Source organism: Telopea speciosissima, chromosome 5 (genome assembly GCF_018873765.1).
Source record: "Telopea speciosissima isolate NSW1024214 ecotype Mountain lineage chromosome 5, Tspe_v1, whole genome shotgun sequence".
In the NCBI taxonomy this organism is placed as follows: domain Eukaryota; kingdom Viridiplantae; phylum Streptophyta; class Magnoliopsida; order Proteales; family Proteaceae; genus Telopea; species Telopea speciosissima.
The window spans coordinates 45,985,587-46,010,416 of NC_057920.1; the positions used below are offsets into that span (position 1 = coordinate 45,985,587).

At 39.4% G+C, this 24,830-nt stretch overlaps 1 protein-coding gene across 1 annotated transcript in view; it reads right to left on the reverse strand.

Annotated features, from left to right (window-relative positions):
• Positions 1 to 1,063: 1,063 nt before the first annotated feature.
• LOC122661271 (7-dehydrocholesterol reductase) overlaps positions 1,064 to 24,830 on the reverse strand; it is a 72,554-nt gene continuing 48,787 nt past the window's right edge. The window contains exons 8-14 of the mRNA XM_043856617.1: positions 21,746 to 21,872; positions 11,862 to 11,962; positions 11,072 to 11,197; positions 10,890 to 10,954; positions 10,653 to 10,734; positions 10,472 to 10,554; positions 1,064 to 1,334 (exon numbers count right to left, since the gene is read on the reverse strand). Coding sequence (XP_043712552.1) covers positions 1,268 to 1,334; positions 10,472 to 10,554; positions 10,653 to 10,734; positions 10,890 to 10,954; positions 11,072 to 11,197; positions 11,862 to 11,962; positions 21,746 to 21,872 — 651 coding nt within the window. The 3' untranslated portion in view covers positions 1,064 to 1,267. The remainder of the gene's footprint in view (positions 1,335 to 10,471; positions 10,555 to 10,652; positions 10,735 to 10,889; positions 10,955 to 11,071; positions 11,198 to 11,861; positions 11,963 to 21,745; positions 21,873 to 24,830) is intronic.

Genomic DNA, 24,830 nt, shown 5'->3' on the forward strand with positions numbered 1-24,830 from the left:
TGAAGTATCAACGATTGTTTTTGGGCTTCAACAAGCCGCTAACCTGGGGATTAAGATCAAGGAAATCTGGATTTCAACAGAGGAACTTCTTCAGTATATCCCACAGCCATCTCAAAAGCCATGGCCGTGGGATATAGTGCCTCTATTGATTGATCTTAATCTTTTTGTTAATGATGATATTACTTTTATATTAACCCCTGATAATTCTCTAAGCTCTTGGATGACTAAATTTGCATCGAAGGCAGCCCACTGTCATTAATCTTTTTTGTATGAATATGATGATGCAAACACTTTCTTTATACCTTAATATATATATGTATTTTATTTCTGCACCAAAAAAAAATAAAACTCCAGTGGAGAGGGGACAAAAAAATTTAAGAGATGATATAGCACCCAAACAAGGTCGGATTGGTTAAATTCACCGAAAAAAAAATCGGATTGGCTACATCAGCACTCCCCAACGTTGGCCTTTCATTAAAGTCCAGAAACCAGAGAGAGAGAGAGAGTCCTGTAGAGTTTTTTTTGTGGTGACTAACAAGGTGCAGTGTACGCCCAATGCCTGAATGAATGGCAAATCAAAAGGTACAGTTCATGTAAATTCAGCCACACCAACTGCGATGTTGGGTGTCTCCCAAAATCCACACAAGGTTTTAGAATTTGAAACGGTTGCATCAGCATGTATTGGCTAACAATGGATTAGCATAAAAAGCTTAAAAGTGCTTCATACCAGTGGTTCAAAGGGACATCCAGGATAATGTCCAAGACTCCCAAATGCTGCATGACAGCCCTGCCATTTCCTGTATTTTGTGTAACCAGGACAATGTCTGGGTAGTAAGAAAAAGCCGGTCGTTGAGCAGTCATTTCTAGGGCCGTCCCACTTTTAACATCAAGACTTCATACTTGCTATATCTTAGGGCTAAGAACATAAACAACTGTCTCCATCAGCTACAGAATTAAAACCATGATGGAAGTCCAAGTTGTGTCCATATTCACTCTCAGCCTATAAAACAGGCTCCTGATATGTAAATATCTAATGGAAAGATGCATGTTGCTCATGGGATGCAAATAGAAATAAAAAAATTATCTATATTATGTCATACATGATATGATGGTACAATATCCAAACATACAAGCACTTGGGCTCATGGCAGGTAATATTAACTTGAAGGAAATGGTAATTAGTAAAAGTGGATCTCTAAATTACCAGTCACTCATACACAATATACCATTGAAGATTCACAAGCAAGCTTTGTCCATCCAAAACTCATCAGTAGATTCCTGGAATGATTCTGTAGGGAACCTTATCGCAGTATAACTTCCAGTATTTCCCATACCTGTCAACAGTAGCTCATCACTTTCCAGTTAGAAAAAGTTTAGACTATATCTAGCATGGTGTATTAACTGATGATGACTAACAGCTGAAGTACCAAACAAGGATCATGCCAGTATATAAGCACAACCACATACCTAGAAGTCATGCTAGCTCAAAAGGAACCTAGTACTATCCCAAAATCAAGGGAGGAAAAAAAAAAGGCAAAAATATCTGTAGACAAACATGTCAAGATGACAACAACCAGGATTTTACCCCACAAATGATTATAGCCAAAAGCATGAAGCTGAGCCTATTTAGATTCCCTAGTAACTAATTTCTTCAGCTAGAAATAAGATGAATTCTGAAGAGAAACTGATAACCAACTGTAAAATCATGATATAGCCTACTACTACTACTACTTGGGCAGTAGCTTCTTGTTCCTCTTCTTCTTGCAGATGTAGTGCTTCAGCTCTGCATCAGAGGGGGAGTGTTAAATCATGATAATAGTTAAAGTGTACCATTATACAGGGAGTTCCTCTATCATGAGTTATGGTTGCGGACCTGCGGTAGTCTAATTAGATATGTATCTATCTTTCTTTCCTAGTCAGTCTAGAAACCTTTGTTTAGTTGTTTCCTTTTGTATGTTTGCTGATATAGTTTCCTACTCTGAGTAGGAAAGATCTTCTTGTACTACATTATAAATCAAGTGGAAAGGGGGAGGGTTCGCTATCGGTTGTTAGTCCTACTAGCAGCCTCCCATCATCTCTCTCAATGTCTTCTTCTTACCTTCCTCCTCTCTTTGATTACTGGTTCCATAATCTGATACTGTCACATGGTATCAGAGCAATAAGAACCAGTGATCAACCCTCTCACAATTGCTGGTTTCAGAGTTCAAGGAGTACTCTTGGTTCCTGGTTGCAGCAACCTGTGCTGCCTCTCTCATATTTCCTGCCCTAGTTTATGAGAATCAAGACAAACTAAGGCTCCCTATACCTACACTGCTGATCTATGGCATTTCAAGTCTATCTTCATTGAGTTATATGAAGAATTACTCTACTGCAGGTCTGTTTTGATTGAAGAAATTGAATCTTCAATTATTTTCTCTGCAGCCACCTGATTCCTCCGAAATTTTGAGGACTGATCACTAATACAACAAAGACAACTCGATGATATTATTGAGCTGATCCAAGCTCCTGATTTGATGCAATACAATTTCTCTCACTGGCTGGCAGATGCTCTGTTTTCCAGGCAGAAATCATCCCATCGATATTTGATACTGTGTGCAATCTAGCCATCCGATTTTCCCAAACTTTTGGGACCAAGGCTTCTTCGATTATAAAACCAGGCCCATCTGACCCGTGTTCTTCTTGATACTTGATTATCACCCAAATCTAGGTTTTCAGGTATCGAATTGATCTATTTTGGAGTTTATTTACTGCCGGTTGCTCTCCCATGCTGTTGGTTTGTGCTAGAATCAATCTACCGCTACTGGACTGAAGTCCTACTACTGATCCTTATGACTGTTGATACTTTCATTGAGTCCCATATTATTATTACCTACCTGCATGATGGCTGATCCGAAGGCTCTGGTGGACACTGTTCATATTCAGATCACCAACAGCAAATTGAATGGTGTATCTAATTACATGTTATGGTATCAAGCAGTCCTTGTTTATATTCATGCTAAAGGTAAGATGAAATACCTAACTGATAATCCTCCTACAATTGATTCTAAAGATCCTGCCTCTCACAGCATATGAAGATTGGATGAGTGATAATTCCACACTCAAGATTTGGTTGTGGAACAATATTGACACTAATATTGCTACTAATATCATGTTTCACACTATTGCGAAAGGGGTTTGGAATGATTTGAAGGAAAGTTTTTCTCAGACTTATGAGCTTTATGAGAATTTATTCAATTTTAAACAGGGTGACAAGTCATTGAATGAGTACGTCAAGAACTTCAAGTTCACCAACCCCTTGCTACTGATCTAGAGCAGTTGAAGCTTCAACGGATTGAATTTCACGTTGCCAAATTTCTTGCCAGTCTTCATCCTGACTACCAATCTGTCAAAACTTCTTGCTGATGAGAAAGTACCATCCCTGAATGAAACATTTTCTCATATTCAATGCACATCTACATCTTCTAAGGTTGAACCTTCTCGCTCTCCAAAAGAAGGCTCAACTTTTATTGTTGGTAGAAGCCGTGGTTCATCCTTCTTTGGATGAGGCCATAGCCAAGGGAGAGGCTGTGGCCGTGGATCAGGTGATAGTGGTACAGCTGGACAGCCGGTTGACAAATCTTCTCGACATTGTACCTACCGTGGTAAGCAAAATCACACTATTGATACTTGTTGGGCAAAGTATGGCCAACCTGAGTGGGCCAATAAGTTAGTCAATAGCTATGACTGATGGTTCTACTGAGACAGTACCTTCTAGTGACACTCTGTCTGCATCTAGGGCTTCTTCCACTGTGTCTGTCTCTTATAATCAGATTCTCTAGTGTCTTCAACAACTTGAGACATCTACTACTACTACTACTTCCACCGCCACCTTAGCTCACATAGGTAACTCCGCCCTACTTACTACAACTACTCCATGGATCATTGATTCTGGTGCTTCTTCTCACATGACTATTTCTTCTCACATGACTAGTAAGGCTGATCTATTTTCCTCTATTTTTGAACTTCAATAGTCCTCCCCAGTCATCTTTGTGGATGGCTCCTCTACATAGGTGAGGTCATGGTACTGTTTCACCCACTTCCTCCATGACACTATCATATGTTCTTCATGTTCCTCGCTTACCATTATCCCTGTTATTTTTCAGTCAGAATACTAAGACACTTAACTGTAGGAATAGTCATGGGATCATCTTGGGTTCACAATTATTGGAAATCTCTGGGTCACCCCATGGTCGCCCAGGAGACCCTATGGGCAATCCCTTGGTTGCCCATGAGAACCCTAAAGAATCCCAATTAGGGTTTGGTATAAAACTGTTACACCAAACCCTCTTTTTTCTTGTTCCATAAAATTATGGGATCCACAAGAATTGAGCAAGTCATCTCCTTTCCATCCCATGGAAAGAGGGATCCATCCCATACCCGAATGCGCAACGGAAAATAGATCGATTCGGGTTTCTTTCACATCCCATGATTACCAAGTAATTAATAAACTTAATGCATAAAATAAACATTAAGATTTGCTAACTTGTAGAGCCTCAAGTGTTGCTCCTCCACCACATAATGGTTCTTCCTCTAACGAGCCGTTCAAGAAAGCCCCAACTTGAATCTCCTTGATACAGTAGAAGATCCTTAAGCCAAACCAGAATTTCTTCTCCAAAAAAAATGAATCCAATCCAAAAACAAACTAGGGTTTCCAAAACCCTAATAGATCTCACAACTCAAGAGAAAAAGAGATCAAGGGAGAAGAGATGAGAGAGAGAGAGAGGCAGGGACGATCTCCAAAGGGGGAAATCGCCCAAGTATACTGGTCGTCCCCCCCCCCTTGGTGTGTTTAAATAGGTGAGGCTCTATGAGCCTCCTCATTCCCTGTGAGAGTCTGATACTCTCTCCTATTTGACTTAAAACCCTGATGGACTTCTAATTAGTGAAGAAGCAGAATCTAAAAGGGAATAATTATAATTAATAAATTTAAACATTAATGGGCCTTAAATAATTAGCATCAAGCCCATACTATTTTAAATAAATTAATTACTAATTATCAAATCCCAGAAATACCCCTGCATAACAAATATGCACTAACCCTCCACTAAACAACATCATTGTCATGGAATCTAGGGCATGTACACTTGTACTGCCAAACCCCATTCTATGCTACATGTCTGCATCGGAGCATCTGTGTATGTGATCAGAATCCGCAAAACACGAATTAAACAATTCAATCAAATACATAAATATAATAAGTTATTTTATATGAAAATATGCTTTGCAAAACCATTTATAAAATGGTACAGGATCCTAATTCAAATCCGACCATCCACAGACTAACTCCCCTTGATGTTCCTCAATTGAGTGGTAGAGACCATGTTGAGTGACTCTTTCACTCACATAATATTTACGCATTCCCAGAATACCGGCTTTAGTTCTCTTGAACCGCAATCATTTGTAAACCAAAGAATACACTCATATCATGTAGTGACATGGCCCTCTCAGGTACTGGGTCTCAGTGACAAATGTCTATCCCAAACCTACATTTGGCAGTAATACATGAGGGAATCGACAAAATAAGATTCTTCGCCAATACACATATCAACATATGCGTACTCGCATTCGTACCCCAACATCAAACATGTCTAGACATACCCAATGCGATGACCATATGACAAGGGCTGCCCAACCCGAACCCTAGTCGTGACTACCAATTTAAAGTAATACTTATGGACATACCTTGCTCAAAAATTTATATCGCATGTGATCATATTAAACAAAAATGTATGAAATGTTTAATACATAATAAACCGGGTCGAACCGGGTTTGATGGACACATATCCAACATTAACTATTCGGTTACTTTTATCCCCCTTACTGTGTTTTTTAAGACCTTTAGACAAGGATGACGATTGGTAGCGGGATTGAGCAGGCTGGGTTATACTATTTGGATGGCACAAGACCATCCACTGCAGCTGCTACAACTACTGGTGGTTCATCTACTCTTCAGTGGCATCATCGTCTGGGCCTCTATCCTTATCCAAGCTTCAGATCATGGTTTCCAATTGTCAGTCCATTACCAGTCTTAAGTGTGAAGCCTGTAAATTGGGGAAACATCATAGACCGTCATTTCCCTCTAGAAGTGTCTAGGAGTCCATCTTTGTTTTATTTAGTTCATTGTGATATTTGGGGTCCACGTCATGTCCGTAACACGTTAGTTTTTTATTACTTTATTACTTTTATGGATGATTACTCCCATTTGATTTGAGTTTATTTATTGATAGATCGATCAGAATTTATTACCGTCTTTAAGAATTTTTACCATACAATAAAAACTCAGTTTGATGTGCCTATCATAAATTTCAAATCTAACAATGCTCTTGAATATGTTCAAACTAAGATTGCTCAATTTTGCTTAAATAATGGCATGATTGATTAGACGAGCTATTCATATACCCCTAAACAAAATGGGGTGGCTAAACACAAAATTTGACACTTATTAAAGTTGCTCAATCTCTTATGATTTACATGCAGGTTCCCAAACACTTTTGGTGTGATGTTGTTCTCACGGCTTGTTTTCTCATTAATAGGATGTCTTCTTCTGTTTAGAAAACCAATCTCCATTCTCTGTGCTTTATCCTAATGATTCTCCTTTTCCCTTCCACCATGAGTCTTTGGTTGTGCATGTTTTGTTCATATATTACGCCCTCATGTTGATAAATTGTCTCCCCGTGCTGTTAAATGTATTTTCTTGGTTATTATAGGACTCAAAAGGGTTATAAGTATTATGATCCAATTTCCCATAAGCAATACTTTAGTGTTGATGTCACATTCTTCGAGACCGCATCTTATTACACTTCTGCTTCTCCACTAACTTCTCTTGCAGGTTCGGTTAGTCCTCCTTCGATCCCTACTTATTCCTTTAGATGACTTCCAGTTCTACCTCTTCTACTAAACAACTACAGGTAAAGCAGCGGCTCAAGAAGATTATGCCTCCTTCTAGTTCGGTTCCTGCTCCACCTGCCATTCAATCTGATCCTGGTTCTACGGTCATTGTTGATCTACATGTTTCTCTTCAGAAAGGTACTCGTGCCTGCACTCACAAGTCTTTGAATGCTTACCCTATAGAGAATTATGACTATTTCTCACCTTCCATCTCACTTCTATAATTTTGCATTTTCATTGTTTACTAATTTTGTTCCCCACAATCATCACGAGGCCTTATCTCACCCAGGCTATAAGGTATTAAGGTGGCTATGAACACGAAAATGGAAGCATTATTATCTAGGGGGGCATGGACTCTAGTGGATTTACCTCCAAGTAAAGATCTTATGAAGTGTCGATGGGTGTACACCATCAAATACAATCCCGATGGTACTGTTGAATGTCTCAAGGCACGACTGGTTGCAAAAGGGTACACTCAGACATACGAGGTAGATTGTTTTGAGACTTTTTCTCCGATTGCCCGTCTGAATTCTGTCTGTGTTCTCAAATCTCTGGTAGTCAATTTGGATTGGTCCCTTTATCAAATGGGCATTAAGAATGCCTTCCTCTATGGTGATTTACAAGAGGAAGTCTATATGAAGCAACCTCCTAGGTATGTTGCTCAAGGGGAGAGTTCTACAAGAGTTTGTAGGTTACATAAGGCTACCAAAGGGTTGTAGTAGTCTTCCAAAACTTGGTTTGACAAGTTCAACACTATTGTTACTCGATGTGGGTTTTCCCAGCGTTATTCTAACCACTCTGCCTTTGTGCAGCACAAGGACTTCAAGATTGTGGTATAAGTTGTATATGTGGATGATATATTATATCTGGGGATAATGTCTTTGGAATTACAGCAGTAAAGTCATATCTACATCAGCATTTTCAGATGAAGGACTTGGATCCTCTCAGGTACATCCTTGGTATTGAAGTCCTACGAAGTAAGAAAGGAATTAGTCTATCACAGCAAAAGTATGTGTTAGATCTCTTATCTGAAACAAGTATGCTTGCTTCCAAACCCGTTGACACTCCTATGGACCCCCACCAGGAGCTTGGAATTGATGATGGCGAAGACCTTGAAGACAAGCACCAGTGCAGGAGACTAGTAGACAAGCTCATTTATTTGACTCTTACTAGGATAGATGTATCATTTGCAGTAGGTGTCATCAATCAGTTTATGCAATTACCCAAAAAGATTCATTGGGAGGCAGCCTATTGAATTCTAAAGTATCTAAAAAGGGCTTATTTATAAACCTCATCAAAGCATTGCTCTAGTAGGGTTTTCTAATGTTTACTGGGAAAGTAATACTAGTAAGTTCAGCTACTACTGATAGATGATCTACTACAAGATATTGTACCTTTGTTGAAGGAAACCTAGTTACGTAGCAAGTAAGAAGTAAACTGTTGTGGCTAGGTTCAGTGCCAAGACTAAGTATTGAGCTATGGCTCACATTGAAGATGAACTTAGTGGTTGAAATTGTTACTCCAAGATTTGGGGTTTCAAGTCACCACTCCTATGAAGATGTTTTGTGATAATCAAGTTGCTAACTAAATTGCTAGTAATCCCGTGTTCCACGAAAGAACCAAGCACATTGAAGTTGATTGCCACTTTGTGAGGGATATGGTCATGAAGAAATTAATTGCTACTCCTTCATCTCCTCAGATGATCAGCTTGGCGACTTGTTTACTAAACCTCTGTTTGGTCCTGCGTTTTGGAAGGGTTGTTTCAAGCTGGGCATGGGTGTTCTGTATGCTCCAGCTTGAGGATAATGTAGTCCTAGGTTGGTAGGAGACCAACTAGGAGCCAGTACACCAGGATCTGATATGAACTGGTAATCTGATTAGGGCAAAATATGGTTTTTGGTCAGAATTAGGGTTAGGGTTTGAGGTGTTGGTCATGCTAGGCAAGTGTAGGGGATTCTATCAGTGAAGGCCTTGAGATGGTTTGATGAGCGGAAGTGTGTAAACTAGAATGGCAGCAGGTTAGGGTTTTGGGTCTCGGGTTTTTAAAAAGTGTAACTTGAGGGAATTTAGGGTTTAGAGTAAAGGGAAGGACCTAAGGTTAGGATCAAGTGCTAAGGGGGATGTGAGTGAAGTTTGGTTAGGTTTGGGTAGGGTTTTAATAGCTGGAATTAGCTGGGCAGAAAATTAGGGTTTTGGGTTTTAAAGGGGAGAGATGGACTTTAGGGTTAGGATGGTAGGTTAGGGCAGCAAAGGGGATTGAGTGCTCCCATGGGGCAAAGGAGTGTTCAATCAGATTTTGGGCAGGAAAGGATGGGTGGTTAGGTTTGGGGGTAGTTTAGAGTTATGGGAAATTGAATCCAAAGAGGAAAAGTTAGGGTTGGGGATGTAGAGGGATAGGAGAAGTATGGAGATGGGGATGCTGTCTCACTTACTTGTAGTAGCAGAGAACAATCGGCAGCAGCAGTAGCTTGAATAAAAAAACGAATCTTGAACAGGAAAACTTGAAGGAGAGCTTGAACGAACCACCCGGGCTTCACACCGCAAGGTGTCGATTGGATCACACACCAATCCCACCAGCTTTGATCAAACACAAAGCAAACCTTCACAGTGGAAGAGAAGCAGCAGCAGCTTGCAATAGCAGTTTAATTTTCAAAAGTGGAGAATGAATAGCTCCATGGTTCTATTGCTTTAAATAATGGCCTTAGGGCCTTACACCTATTCAGCCTAGGAGTTTGACTGCTCCTAGCCAACTTCACTAATACACTACTCTCTCTAAATCATGGGAGTGTGGAGTGGGCAGCAGCTTCTTGTTCCTCTTCTTGCGGATGTAGTGCTTTAGCTCTGCATCAAAGGGGGAGTGTTAAATCATGATAATAGTAAAAGTGTACCATGATAGAGGGAGTTCCTCTATCGTGGGTTATGATTGTGGACCTGCGGTAGTCTAATTAGATATGTGTTTATCTTTCTTTCCTAGTCAGTCTAGAATACCTTTGTTTAGTTGTTTCCTTTTGTATGTTTGCTGATATAGTTTCCTATTCTGAGTAGGAAAGATCTATTACTACATTATAAATATAGTGGAAAGGGGGAAGCTTTGCTATCGGTTGTTAGTCCTTCTAGCAGCCTCCCATCGTCTCTCTCAATCTCTTCTTCTTTCCTTCTTCCTCTCTTTGATTACTGGTTCCATGATCTGATATTGTCACACCAACAATGAAACCGGCAGGACTACACGATTATTGGTTGCTGTGGAGAACCCAAGTTTTTATTCAACTTAATATTTCTGGATAGAGTTCATGAAGGTTAAGAGTCTACTATTCAAATATTGTGCACGTCCCACATATGTATTTTGCACACTACGGTCCTCAGAAAATGACAAACAAGACAACCACTAAAACTGGAATTAAGAAAAAGAATCCAGATAAAACAAACAAGTCAGAATTAAGGTAAGCTGTTTTGGCAAGAGCTCTAGTCTACCATATTGATATACTTGCAATCAAGGAGGGGTGTTGGGGGATGATACTAGGTTAATCGGATTTTATATGCTTACTTGGCTTGACAACGATCATCATCTCTCTTGGCCCGGTCAAAAAGAAGGATTGTCAGAAACACCACATAGAAGTATGGTAGAAACTGTAAAAGTCCAATTAAAGAGAAATATATAAATATAAATCAAGATGATCCTTAAAGTTTCCAGATAGAAAAGAACTATCAGAGCTAGACATGCTCACATGGTTGAAAAGAGCTGGTAGGGTCCAAAAGAAAGAAGCTGATATTTCTGGTACATAGTGAAAGTGACGAGATAAACCCCACCTGCAGGAACCATGTATCAGGATCTAATGTCAAAAGAATACAAATCAAAAAGCCAAAAAGGAGGGGGGGGGATGTACTACACAAGATGGAAAGATTGCCACATGCGTCGCTTCAACTAACACTCCTATAGAAATTCAAATTTATAGATAACTCACCATCCTGAGGTCAAAAGAAGGCTGGATTTTGTTTCCCCATTTGTGGTACGATACAAGGCCTCTATCTGTAGATGAATGGAATAGGATTAGTATTCTTTGCAGGGCAGTAATGAACTGCAATACACACACAAAAGAATGGATAGGTGGAATCAAAATCAGAAAACAAGGATAAGGACAAACACCTTGGATGGAGCTTTCCCCCAAACTAAGCACTTTCCATTTGTTCTGCGGAATTCTTGCCTTTGCCGGTCACAGTCATAGTTAATATATATGCATGAAATACCGGCAACAAGAATAAAAAGTGCAAGCTGGAAAAATGGGTGACAGAAGAACAAAAATGTTAATACCTCAATAAAATTAAAATCAAAATACATCTTCATATAAGAACTAGAATGGAGGAAAATTGAGTTTCTGTCAAGAAGATGAGAATTTCATGCTTTCATAAATTTTTTACAAAAAATAGACAAGCTTAAGATGAAGTGTATAATGAATCTAACAAGGTATATACAACCCCAACCCAACCCAATTACCAGGTAGGTCTGGTTTGGGATCATTCCCAGAACATCCCACCAATACAATGTTAAATACCAAATTCTGGAAACATTGTATTGGTCGGATGTTCTCGCAACAAACCCCCTAAAAGTTTGGATGGTCAGGAAAATACAGACCCGATCCACAAAATGAGACTTATAATTTAGGTGGTTTTTGTACTTTGATAGCAGTATTGGCCAAAGAATAGGTCCCAACTCCTCTGTATTCCTTTGATATGTAGAATAGAAGGATATGGTCCGGATAGAAATAGGGAATTATCAAATCTTTTTATGTCTGACCAAGCAAACCTCAATTGTTGATAAAGTAAGACCCATCAGATGCCAACTTTATAGGCTTGATGATGACACACTTCCAAAATTTAGGGATAATATTGGTATATCCATATCTTACATTTCATGATCTATGATCCTACTCATTTACCTGAATACCAAGATTTACAGGATGGTTGACTAGGTACATTCCAGGCGAAGTATAAATAGAGGGAACCCAAACCAAGCATCCCCAACAAATATAAAAGCCAGCTGCGAGAATGAGACACAGAACATGTAACAGTAAGACTGTCAGTGTACCTCTAGGAGAAAGAAATTGAGAAAAAAAAGTGAATATGACCATACTTATCATCTATCTTCATCTCTTTTAGGTAATGCATGCATAATTATTGCTTCGTTAAGGAGTCAACGTGTTTAAGGCTACGATCATGATAATACATAATGACTAAGGTTAATATGTTAAGGGAAATTGAAAAATTACAAACACATTTTGGTGAACAGATACATAACATAGAGAAAATATACGAAGTCCTACCAAAATAATAATGTTAATATCACCAAATGCTAGATCGCTAAGTGGTCAACTAGTCAGATCTAGCAAGTCGACTCATGTCATTGACTAGTTGCACCTAGGTAATTGACTTATGAATGACTCGGTCAGTCAGTCATGTCCCAAAATGCCTAGGTGACACATGCCACCTTGATAACTCCTAGACAACTTAACTAACTGGACTGACTTGACTTCTGTATCAAATTACAAAGTACCCAATAACCCTCCCAATATTAGAAATCCATGATAACTTGATACCCCTGTTGGTAAGTCTGCCGTAACTTTCCCAAATCAACTCAGAATCATGCAACCTTCGTCTTGTAGAAAAGGCAACTTACTAATCTTTCATAAAAGTACCAATATCACACAAAACAAGAAGTTTTTTACTCAAATAAATTGCTCAAAGAAAAAGTGACAGAAGTATATCCATTCTCAAAAACTTAAAATATTTTTTTAGAGAGTGAAACAAAGCCCTACAACCTACAATACTCTTTCTATCAAAACTAAAAAAGAGGGTGGAAAATATACATGGCTAAGTCCACAGAACAACAGAATGAGAGAGGAAAGAAGATTATAAAAGGATAAAGATTGGATATATAGTTTTATTTGGAACCAACTGGGTCACAGTCAAAGGATTACGAAAAACAGAAATGTAGGAAATAACACTACAGATAGAAAGTTGAGAAGGATACTAAGTAATTACATCACCAAAGACCAGGGAGTTACAAACCATTATATCTTAGATTTCCCAGTTTCATTTTGAAGGTATTTACTCTATAAAATCTCTAACCCATACATCATCTCTACCGTGCTAAGAATCTTGATTATACATTTCTACTATTTCAAATAACCAGACTAGATGGATAAACTCATGGTTGCACAAATCTGAAGATAGCAAGGAAGCACTCACTGATGAAAAAAGTTAAGAAGGTTATGGTTACACACCATTACTCACGAAAGACTAGGGAGTTCATAAGTATTTCAACACATCACTAATCCATACATTTCTCAGTTTCATTTTCATTGTATTCATTCCAAAACATCACTAATACATACATTTTAAATTAGGAGACTAGCAAGGAAGCCAGGCCCTCTTTGACAAACACAAGATTCTGTGGCCTAAAAAATATGATTTTGTTGATGTCTTGCCTCCATACGGCATAGGGTTGTATTGCCATCATGTAATGTGTTGAACTAAAAAAAATAAAGAAAAAGTACATAAACATTTTTATAGTTGAGGAAGTTTGAAATCCCCATTTTCAAAGCACAAGACTGGAAGAGACATTTGAAATCCCCATGTTCAAAAGCACAGGACTGGAAGATACCCTTTTTGACCCTTCGTACCTCTCTCCCTTCTTCCCCTTGCGTAACCCCCTTTGTGGGCCCCCCTGTGGTCCCTACTCTTCTTCCCTTTCCCTCTATGCCCAGGCCCACCACCCCTCCCCCTTGGCTATTCCTGCTGGGCCTAATGGGCCTGTAAATTCTTCCTTTTTGGCCCATTGTTTTAACCCTCCTCTCCTTGGCCTCCCTAGTTTGGGCTTTCACTCCAAGTCTGGATTGCCCTCCTCTGTGGCCCATCCTATTGCCCCCCCCTCCCCTTCGAGTCTTTCGTTGTCGCAACCCCAGCTCCCCTCTTTTCCCTAAGAATCGCCCCTACATAGCCTACTCCCTTCCCTGCTCGGAGAAGGTTTTGCCTCTGAGCTTAGATATCACAGATCATGCTTTTTTCCGTGACACTTTGGACCCAGGATAGAGTGTGTTCATGGATGCTGGCTTGGGTGTCTCTTGCAGTCCAGGAGTTTCCCCTTGCTTTAGCGTGTTGGTTTTTGCCCTCTTTTTTGCAAGTTCTTGCCTTTTTTGGTAGAGCTTTGTAATTGGTTCGTGCTTGTTTGTATTCTCTCTCTCTCTCTCTCCCCCCCCCCCTTTTTCTTTCCTTTGGTAATGAATTTTTATTCACTCAAAAAAAAAACAATTTATTGTTACTTACATATTTACAGCTTAGGAAGTAGGAACCAATGGGCATCAGTACAAATACCATAACAGAATCTCATGACTTCACGCCTTTGAAGCAAGCAAGGAAGCCAAATCCTCTTTGAGATTAAAGGTTATACAGACTCAAAAGGTGTGAATTTTGTTATCATGTCTTAATGCAATATGAAAATCCAGATTATCAATCTCAGATGTGCAAGTAGGCTCAATGATCAAATCTATAATCAGATTTGAGATAAAGAAACCAATTGCGTTGTTAAGGGAAGAAATCAGATTGATGGAAGCGGAGGGAAAAGAGATGAGATCGATCTTCTTGGGAGGAAGAAGAGAAAACATGTGAAAGAAAAGAGGAGAATAAAAAAAAAAAAAATTCAGGTTTGGGATACCAATCCCATATGCATTGCTCAACAACACCAAAATTCTTAAAAAAACTCATATTCGTTACTCAAACCATCCTTAATTGGTAAGGGGTGTATTACATATATAAAGACCTAAAATTCCTAATTGACTTGTAAAAGGACTCCTAATCACTCTTAACACACTCAATAAAGTAAATAAACTCAAAACAGAACTCTATCTAACTATTAAGCATCCTAATCTAACCCGAATACCTAACTACTAATCTCAGGACTAACTTTATCCCCACTTTATAGGCTTATAAATTAGTCCCGGTATAATGAAACCCAAAAAAAAAGCACAACCTATATATAACTACCCAAAGGTCAATTTCAGCCCATTGGACTGCCACCACCACCTTATGAGCCTCCCAAGATTGTGCATAGGCCTCTAAACGGAATTAATGTCTAATACAACCACATCAATTTCACCTCCGTTTACAAAAAAAAATTTCATCCTCGAGTTTTGTAGAATAGGAGGATCTCCAATGTATGATCAACATTCACCCTGCTCGATCTAGGTTAAGTTGATGATTAAACCACAATCCAATGGTACAATGATAAGGAATCCGGTGTCAAAGTCGCAATATGAAAGCACAAATTCAACAGGTTTGACCAAAAGATCAACCAGTTTATGTTCTTCCATAGGTGATTCTTCAATGATAACTGGAGCCACTATGCCTTCCATCGTTGGAGGTTCGTCATCTTATTGTTCCACCCATTATTCAATGACTAAGATCGATTTATCAAACGAAGATCCCATATGATCAGATGTGATCAGAAACTGGTTGTCAAATTCTTTACATTGTCGCAAATTTTTTTTGATATTTGTTTCAACCATTTGCAAGTCCTCTTACATGAGTTGAAGTTGATGGTGGATAGCAAACAAGAGGGTAGGATCCATGGTATTAACGTCCAGGTTTGGCTCTAATACCAATTAATGTGTGGGAAATATGAATAATGGCTTGTGACAATATGATCACAGCCCCACTTTATTTATAATGAGTGTAGGAACATTCTAGAATAGGTACAAGGACTGAAATACCCCTATGACAAAAATACCCTTGAACCCATATTACAACACTCCCCCTCAAGTAGGTGCATTAATATCAAACATGCCCAGCTTGCTAACTATAAACAAAAACTCTTACTACTAATTCCCATAGTGAGAATATCAGCTAACTAATCAGTAGACTCCTTGTTCTAACTTCTCCTTGATGAAGTGACGATCAATCTCAACATGCTTGGTGCGATCGTGTTGAACTGAATTATGTGCAATACTTATTGCTGATTTACTGTCACAATAAAGGCACATAGTAGATCAACAACAACACATGAGTCTTGTAGAAGTCCTTGGAGCCAGAGGAGTTCGCATATTCCATGGGCCTGAAACTCTACTTCAGCATTGGATCGAGCAACAACAGCTTGCTTCTTGCTTTGCCAAGTGACCAAGTTACCTCCAACAAAAGTGCAATAGCCTAATGTAGATCTTCTGTCATATGGACATCCTGCCCAGTCAACATCGATGAAGGCCTCAACTTGAAGATAATTGTGAGGAGAAAAAAGTATGCCCTTTCCAAGAGAAGCTTCAAATACCTCAAGATCCTATACACTGCCTCTAGATGAGTAGAATAAGGATCATGCATATATTGGCTAGCTACACTCACTGCAAAGCAATATCTGGCCGTGTATGAGATAGATATATCAGACGCCCAACCAATCTTTGATAACTACCCTTATCCACTGGATCTCTATCCTTACTCTTTAAATGAGTACTTGGTTCCAATGGTGTATCAACAGGCTCACATCCCAACATTCCAGTTTCAGTTAACAGATCAAGTGTATCCTTTCTTTGAGAAAGAGAGATGCCTTGAGCTGAATGAGCAACCTTGATCCCAAGAAAGTATCTAAGCTTCTCCATGTCTTTAACTTCAAATTCTATCCCCATATAAGCTTTTAGTTTGCCTATTTCTACAACATCACTCCCAGTGATTTACTATGTCATCCACATAGACAATTAATATTGTAATATGCTGGCCCATCTTCTTGATAAACAAGAGATGATCAACATTGCTCTATTTGTACCCAATAGACTCGGCTCTATGGAAACGACCAAACCATGCTCTCAGGGACTGTTTTAGGCCTTATAAAGTTTTCTTCTAATGACACACCTTTCCTTGTGTCTCTGAGGCAGAAAAACCGGGAGGAATCTCCATGTATACTTCTTCTAGCTCCCCATGGAGAAAAGCATTTTTTACATCAAGTTGTTGAAGATCCCATCCTTGGTTGACAACACAATAAATAATTACCCTAACCGTATTCATCTTTGCTACTGGGGCAAACATTTCTAGATAATCAATCCCATAGGTTTGGGTGAAGCCTCTAGCAAGTAGCAACCAATCTAGGCTTGTATCTTTCTACCGATCCATCAACCTTCTGTTTAATAGCAAAAATCCATTTGTAACCTATGGGTTTCTTTCCTGGAGGAAGTGTTACCAATTCCCAAGTGTTATTTTTTCCCAGGGCACTCATTTCTTCATTCATCGCTTTTTTCCACTTCGAACTAGTTATTGCCTCCTGCCAAGTGTTAGGAATAGAAACAGAGGACAAACAGGAAACAAAGGCATGGAAAGAGGGAGAAAGAGAATTATATGAAACAACATTAAAGATGGGATGTTGAGTACAAGTTCTTTTTGGCTTACAAACAGCAATTGGTAAGTCAAGACTATGATCAGAAGTAGACTTACTAGAAGGAGAGCATAGAACAGGTAGTATCGATTGAGTAGGAGCAGTGGTGATGGTTCTTTTATGCCAAGTTTCTCAAGAAAAAGTCTTCAAGGTGTCAGACTTGTCAGGCTCCCCAGGCTCCCTTTGAATTAAAGGTGGCTCCTGCTCCCCCTGGATCAAAGGCTGCTCCTCCTCAAGTTCTAAGGATGGATCTTCCACTATAGGTGCATACACATCCAATGGCACAATAAAGGATACCTCTTCACTTACAAACTCCCCCGGAAGAGGTTCATGGGTAGGGAAATATGCCTCAAACTCCCTAAAGATAACATCCATGGCGACAAATAACTTCTGTGTAGGCGGGTGATAGCACTTATACCCCTTCTGGGTAGTAGCAGAGTAACCCAAAAAAATGCAGCAAAGACCCTTGGGATCAAACTTCCCAATGGGACAATGATTGCGAGCAAACACGACATAGCCAAATACCTTAGGAGGTACCATAAATGTAGAAGAGCACAATAGAACATAAAGAGGGCAGAGCTGCTAGCACCCGAGAAAGAAGCCAATTTATAAGATGGGCAGCTAAAAGCACAGCATCACCCCAAAAACGAAGAACAACCATTATGAACATAAGAGATTTGGCCACTTCCAAGACGTGACGATTCTTTCATTCAGCTACACCATTCTGGGCTAGAGTATCCGCACAAGAGGTTTGGTGTATTATCCCATGAGAAGACAGGTAGGTCTAAAAGGAGCTGTCCATGTATTCCTTCCCATTGTTTGTGCGAAAAAATTTTACTTGAGCATCAAACTGAGTCTGAACAATTTTGTGAAACAATTGGAAGCAAGAGAAAACATCACTCTTTTAGTGCATGAGGTAAACTCACATAGTACGACTAAAGCAATCAATAAAGGTGATAAACCACCGGTAACCAGATGTAGAAACACAACGGGCAGGGCCCCACACATCAGAATGATGCATTAAACTGAACGGAATTAAACTTCTACTATCTGAAACGAAATAAACAGCTCTAGTTTGCTTTGCAAAAATGCAAGCGTCACAAGAAAAATGGTTTAGATTACAACTCTTAACCAAATTGGAAAATAAGGTAGATAAAACTCCTGGAGGAGGGTGGCCTAGACAATGATGCCACTTTACAATTCGGCCAAAGTTGATGCCGAAGATTCAAGGACAGAAGCCTGAGAGACCAAAGTTGATGGAGCTAATGGAGAACTATCAAGCATGTGGAGACCACTAACCACTTTACCACTGCCAATCATATGATTTGTTTCCAAATCCTGAAAAAAGACAATGGGTAGGAAAGAAAGTCACTTAACAATTCAAGTCTCGAGTAAGACAACTAATAGATAGTAAATTAGTAGAGAATTTTGGAACATGCAAGACAAAAGAAAGACACAAGGAGGGAGTGCACTTAATGGTGCCCTTCCCAAAAACAGAGAAGAGAACCATCAGCGACACAGACTTTACTGTTACCAGATAATGGAGAATATTTAAAGAACTGAGTAGAAGAACCTATCATGTGGTCAATGGCACCAGAGTCAATGATCCAAGAGTTGGACATGACCAAGGTATAGTTGCCACTAAACGAAATACCTGGTGTGAATGAAGGAGAAGCAGAAGAAGCAGAAGTTCCTGGCAGGGAGGTAGCGGAAGCAGCAGAAGGTGTTGATGAAGAAGTGGTGTTAAGCCGAGTCATCGATTGACGAAGATGCTGAAATTCCTCCTAGGAAAGAGGCTGATCCGATGCATTGTCTTCAGAAGAAGTCTGATCAGCTTTGGTTGTGGTAGAACGACCCTGCCCACGTCCCCGAGTATCAGTGAGACGCCCATGTAATTTCCAGCACTTGTCTTTTGTTTGTCGTTCCTTGGCCACAAAAATCACATTTCAAAGGAGCACGATCAAGAATGGGATGGTCACCAGTACCGCGGGAAGAACTCCCAAAGGACGAACTCTATGGGCAAGAGAAGAGTGTTGATCGTTCCTAAGAAACTAGATGAACCATGGCATTACGACGATTGTCCTCTAAGTGGACCATGGCATAGGCCTGCTCAAGAGTAAGGAGAGGATTGCGATTCAGGACATGAACCCAAATCTGGTCAAACTGAATATTGAGGCCAGCAAAAAAATTAAATACACGAAGACCATCTTCCCATTTCTTGAAAGCAATAGCATCAACATCGCAGGTAGCAATAAATAACCCAAAAAAAACCAACTCTTGCCACATGCAACACAGCTTGGAATAATATTGAGAAAGAGATAATTCCAGTTGCTTGGTAGCATGTATATTCTGGCGAAGTTCATAGCATTGGGCAGCATTACCAATCGGGGAATAAGTATCCTTGACTATCTTCCAAATTTTGGCAGCGGTGTCGACAAGAAGATAACCACTAGCAATTTCAGGATCCATGGAGTTGATGAGGTAAGACATCACGAGAAATTAGAAGTCATCCATTTATCTTGAGCAGGACCAGCATTGGTAGGCTTAACCAATGTTCCTGTGATATAACTAGAGGGACCACGGGAACGAATGGCTAGAAAGCAGGATCGCGACCACATCAAATAATTGCTCCCATTTAATTTAATGGAGAGCTTGCAGGGAACGGAAGGAAATCACGCTGAGTAGCCCCTTTGTGTCCAGTGGATGCAGTGGAGATCTTAGAATCAGTCATAGTTATTGGTCAGGGAAAACTTCAACAAAATATCAACTTTCAAAGGAATCAGGAGAGAAACACAACAACCAATCCCAACAAAGAGGGGTTTAAACATGTGGATCGACGTAACATCCCTTGGTGGGCGGTAACTCACCACCAAGGGTAAAGAGAAGAAGCCGGCAGCAGCCGGAGTCGTGACCAAGAGGAAGAAGAAGAGGCGGCGGTAGCTGGAGGCATTGGCGGTGAGACCAAGAGGAACAGGAAGGGGCGGCAGAACCTGGCGGTGGTTCTGGCGGTGCCAAGGAGAAGACCGAGAGAGAGCGAGAGAGAGAGAGAGAGAGAAAGGCAGCAGAACCTGTGGTGGTGGCTGATGGCACAAAAAACGAAAAGGGGAGGAGGAAGAGAGGATCTAGAGTTTCGTGATGGCAGGCATTAGGGTTAGGATCCCAATGTGGATCCCATCTCTAATATCATGTGGGAAACATGAATAATGGCTTGTGACAATATGATCACAACTCCACTTTATTTATAATGTGTAGGAACATTCTAGAATAGGTACAACTGTACAAGGACTGAAATACCCTATGACAAAAAATACCCTTGAACCCATAGTACAACATAATGTAATCTGAAAATCTAGATTATGGATCTCAGATGCAAGGAGGCCCAATGATCAAATCTGTGATCAGATCTGAGATAAAGGAAGCAATTGTGTGTTATGGGAAGAAATCAAATCGATAAAAGGGGAGGAAAAGAGATGGGATCGAAAAAGTGTGGAAGAAGAGAGGAGAGAAGAAACTAGGTATGGCCGTATGGGATACCAATCCCATATGCACTGCTCCACAACACCAAAACTCCTAAAAAAAAATGCATTCTTTACTCAAATCATCTTTAATTGATAGGGGGTGCATTGCATATATAAAGACATTCTAAAATTCCTAAATTGACTTATAAAAGGACTCCTAATCACTCTAACACACTCAAAATAAAGTAGATAAACTCAAAACAGAACTCCATCTAATTATTAAGTATTCTAATCTAACCTAAATACTTAACTACTAATCCTGGTACTAACTTTATCCCCACTTATGGGCACGAATAAATTAGGCCCATTACAATGAAACCAATAAAAAAAAAGGCCAAACCTATAATATAACCAACCCAAAGATAAATTTCAGCCTATTAGACTGCCACTAGCACCTTATGGGCCTCCCAAGCTTGCGCATAGACCTACATACAGGATTAATATCTAATACAACTCCATCATGTCCACATACTGTTGCATCAAGAAACTTAATGTCATTATGCAATGTGTTCTACAGTTTAGGCACCTAATGGCTTTGAATAAACATCAGAGTAGCATAGTCAAGTCATAAACTCAAGATTGTCCACAGTATCTTTTTGTTTATAACATAGTACAATAAAAAATAAGGGCGTACCCAGTTCACAAGGCTCCCACTACTGTAGGGTCTGGGGAGGGGCATATGTATGCAGCCTTACCCCCAATTTTTGTGGAGAGGCTGTTTCCTTGTTCAAACACGCGACCACCAGATTGCAATAGAGCAACCATACCATAGTACACTAATGGATGATAAATTTATAACTTCAGCAATAGATGATATTTATAACCTCAACATAACACCACTGATGATACATCTATAACCTCAGGAAGAAAGGGGGAAATAAAGCAGTTTGCAAACCTCGATCATGTGCAATATCCATCGTGTTCCAGTATCCAGCTTCCCACCAAAAAAACTTAGTGACATACACAAGCATCAATGCAGTATTAACAAGCATAGAGTCAGCTACTTGCCCCTGCTCTTCATACTGTTAAGTTGAACAAAGTATCATAAGAAACCCAAGAGAAATTTTGTGTTATTAACCTCCAGAAATAAGGAAGTGAATAATACAATCAAGATAGTCTCAAGACAGCTTCAAGTCTGACAGCAGCCATTTTGTGCAAAATACCAAAGGTTAGAACTGTTTCCAGTCCACCCTTCCCAACAACCTGCTAAAGCGAGATTTTTACAGAGTCACAGCCCCAAAAATCAAGACAGCAGATATTCATAATAAGAAATTAAGGCACAGATCATGCGCTGCTGTCAGGACCCTTCCGAAATCCTACAGATTGTAGCACAAGTGCAGGCTGGTGCTGAGAGACTCAAATTTTGATTAGTTCCATCCAGGAGGTCTTTTGAACAAGAAGTCAACTTAATCAGAGACTAAATCAAATTTATCTCAATCCTGGATACTAGAAGACATTACAAATCTAAAAAGAAAAGGTTGATAGGTTGGTTATGACCACCCAATCAGGATAACCAGTGGAACAGAAATTATATATATATATATAATTTCTAGCACTCTTGCACCTTTATAGCTCCACCATCTGGTTAAATTTGATAGGCTTTGCTGCATTTTATGAGCATGAATGTTTATGCAGCTTTATCTATAGGATTAGTAGAATCAACAGTACATTTAATTTCGTAAAAATTAACAATTTTCATTAAATGAAGCCTTAAAGTGTACTAGTTTCTTTACCAAAAAAAAGTGTACTTGGACATAAATACAATGCATATGCACATGTTTTATCAAAGCAATCGTTTGACTATTATGTAATTCTTAGCATGGGAATCTGTGGTGTGAAGTTGACCAAAATCTTGCGAAGATTTTCCTATATAATAGTTAAATTTGTTGATATCTTGTGAATTATATCATATGCTCATGGAAATAAAGATGATGAAATACACATATTGAGACTGATACAGAATCAGGGCTATGGATCTTTGTTTATAGAAATTCAGACAAGAATGTGGGTGCTGATGCAGCCTCTGCATTCAGCCCTTTCACCCTAAGCCTTTACTATGGATCTATTAATATAATTATCTTCTGTTGGTCCACATATCTAGCCAAAATCCAAATATTATTGAAGTTTCTTGTGCTTTGAATGGTCAGAACATGCATTGTATGAGATGCAGATATTTGGTTGGACCAGTCTGAACCATCAGGACTAGTAGACCATAAGGAACCGATTCCAAACCAGTTTGTCGGTTCAATAGGATATTTAGGAAGATTTATTTTACTTGGGAGAATATAATGTCATCTTTTATTTTGGGTAGGGGTTGATATGTATGATATTCCAGTTATAGTTTCCTTGTTTAAGTTTGCTTCAAGTTTTCTTGCTGTGTGCAATTTCTTTTTTATACATATGCATGTAATCCAACGACTTAATAGATGAATGAGCAAAGAATATGAGTTTTTTTAAGAGTTTCGGTGTTGTTGAGAAGTGCATACAGGATTGGTATCCCAAACCTGATTTCTTCTCTTTTCTTCTCTTATTCCTCTAAAGCATATCGATCTTATCTCTTTTCGCTCCCTTTCCATCGATCTGATTTGTACCTTAACAACACAGTTGCTTCCTTTATCTCAGGTCTGATCACAAATTTAATAATTGGACATGTTTGTATCTGAGATCCATAATCTCGATCTTTTATTTTATCAATTGGTATCAAAGCTAAAGCTGACCGTGGAAACTTACATTTTCAAGACCAGAGTTTGTTTGCCCAACAGAAAAACTGTTATTTTATTTATAGATGAAGGGCAAGGTGAAAATTTCGGCTTGCGGACTCTGGTAGAGATATTATCAAAGACTAACAAGATCATCATTGAGTCTGAGGATGATGTCTTCATCGAATTCTCAACTTCCCAAAATTGTAATGGTGCTTATTGTGAAGTATTTGATTCTTCTAAGCGTATTATTAAAATGGGTCAAGAGTAGTTGGAATCACAGAGGCCGTCGTTGACCATGATAAAATTGTGTGCATCCTACAGCCTTCTCACATGTGCAAAACATTCATTCTTCAAGGACAGGTTGACGAAGTATGCTCAGAGCCAAAGGAAGTGGCACAAACAATGCAGCCACAGGAAGAGTCGAAAGAGTCAACGCAAGAGGAAGACCATTCTGATGTGAAAGAACAAGTAAAGGTGAAGAGAGACTAGATGATAAATATGGGTGAAGCAACAATAGACTCTATTGCAGTGATGGGTGTCCTATATGCCATCAACGTTTCATCTTCCAAACTTGATTCGTGATACTGGTGCAGAGCATAAGACATACTCCCTAGCTCTTCTATTTCTGCCATTCTACAAGACTCAAGGGCGAGTTTTTTCTCAACACTGGGAGAACTAATGCAAATATTTGGCTGGACTAGTTTGGCCCGTCGGGACTATTAGACCACAAGGAGCCAATTCCAAACCAGTTTGTTGGTTCAGTAGCCTATGACAAAGTCCCAAAAGATTTAATATGGTATGTCCTTGCGAAGAGAGGGGTGTCGAGCAAATATATAGATGTAATTAAAGATATGTATGAGGGTGTGGTGACTAGTGTGAGATTTGTGGGAGGCTAGGATAATGAATTCTCAATTACGGTTGGGTTACATCAAGAATCAGCCCTAAGCCCTTATCATTTCGCGCTTATCATGGATGAATTAACCAAGAACATCCAAGACGATGTCCCATGGTGTATGCTCTTCGCCAATGATATCATTTTGGGGGATGAGACAAAAATAGGTATTATCGCAAAGTTAGAGATGTGGAGATCAACTTTGGAAACAAGAGGCTTTAAGATTAGTAGATCAAAGATGAAGTATATGATGTTTAATTTTAGTCACACTATGATGGATAATGAAATGGTGAAGATTGAGGATACAAAGAGATACCGCCAATTGACTATTTTAGATATTTGACCATTTGGGGTCTACCATAAACAAAGGTGACATAGATGATGAT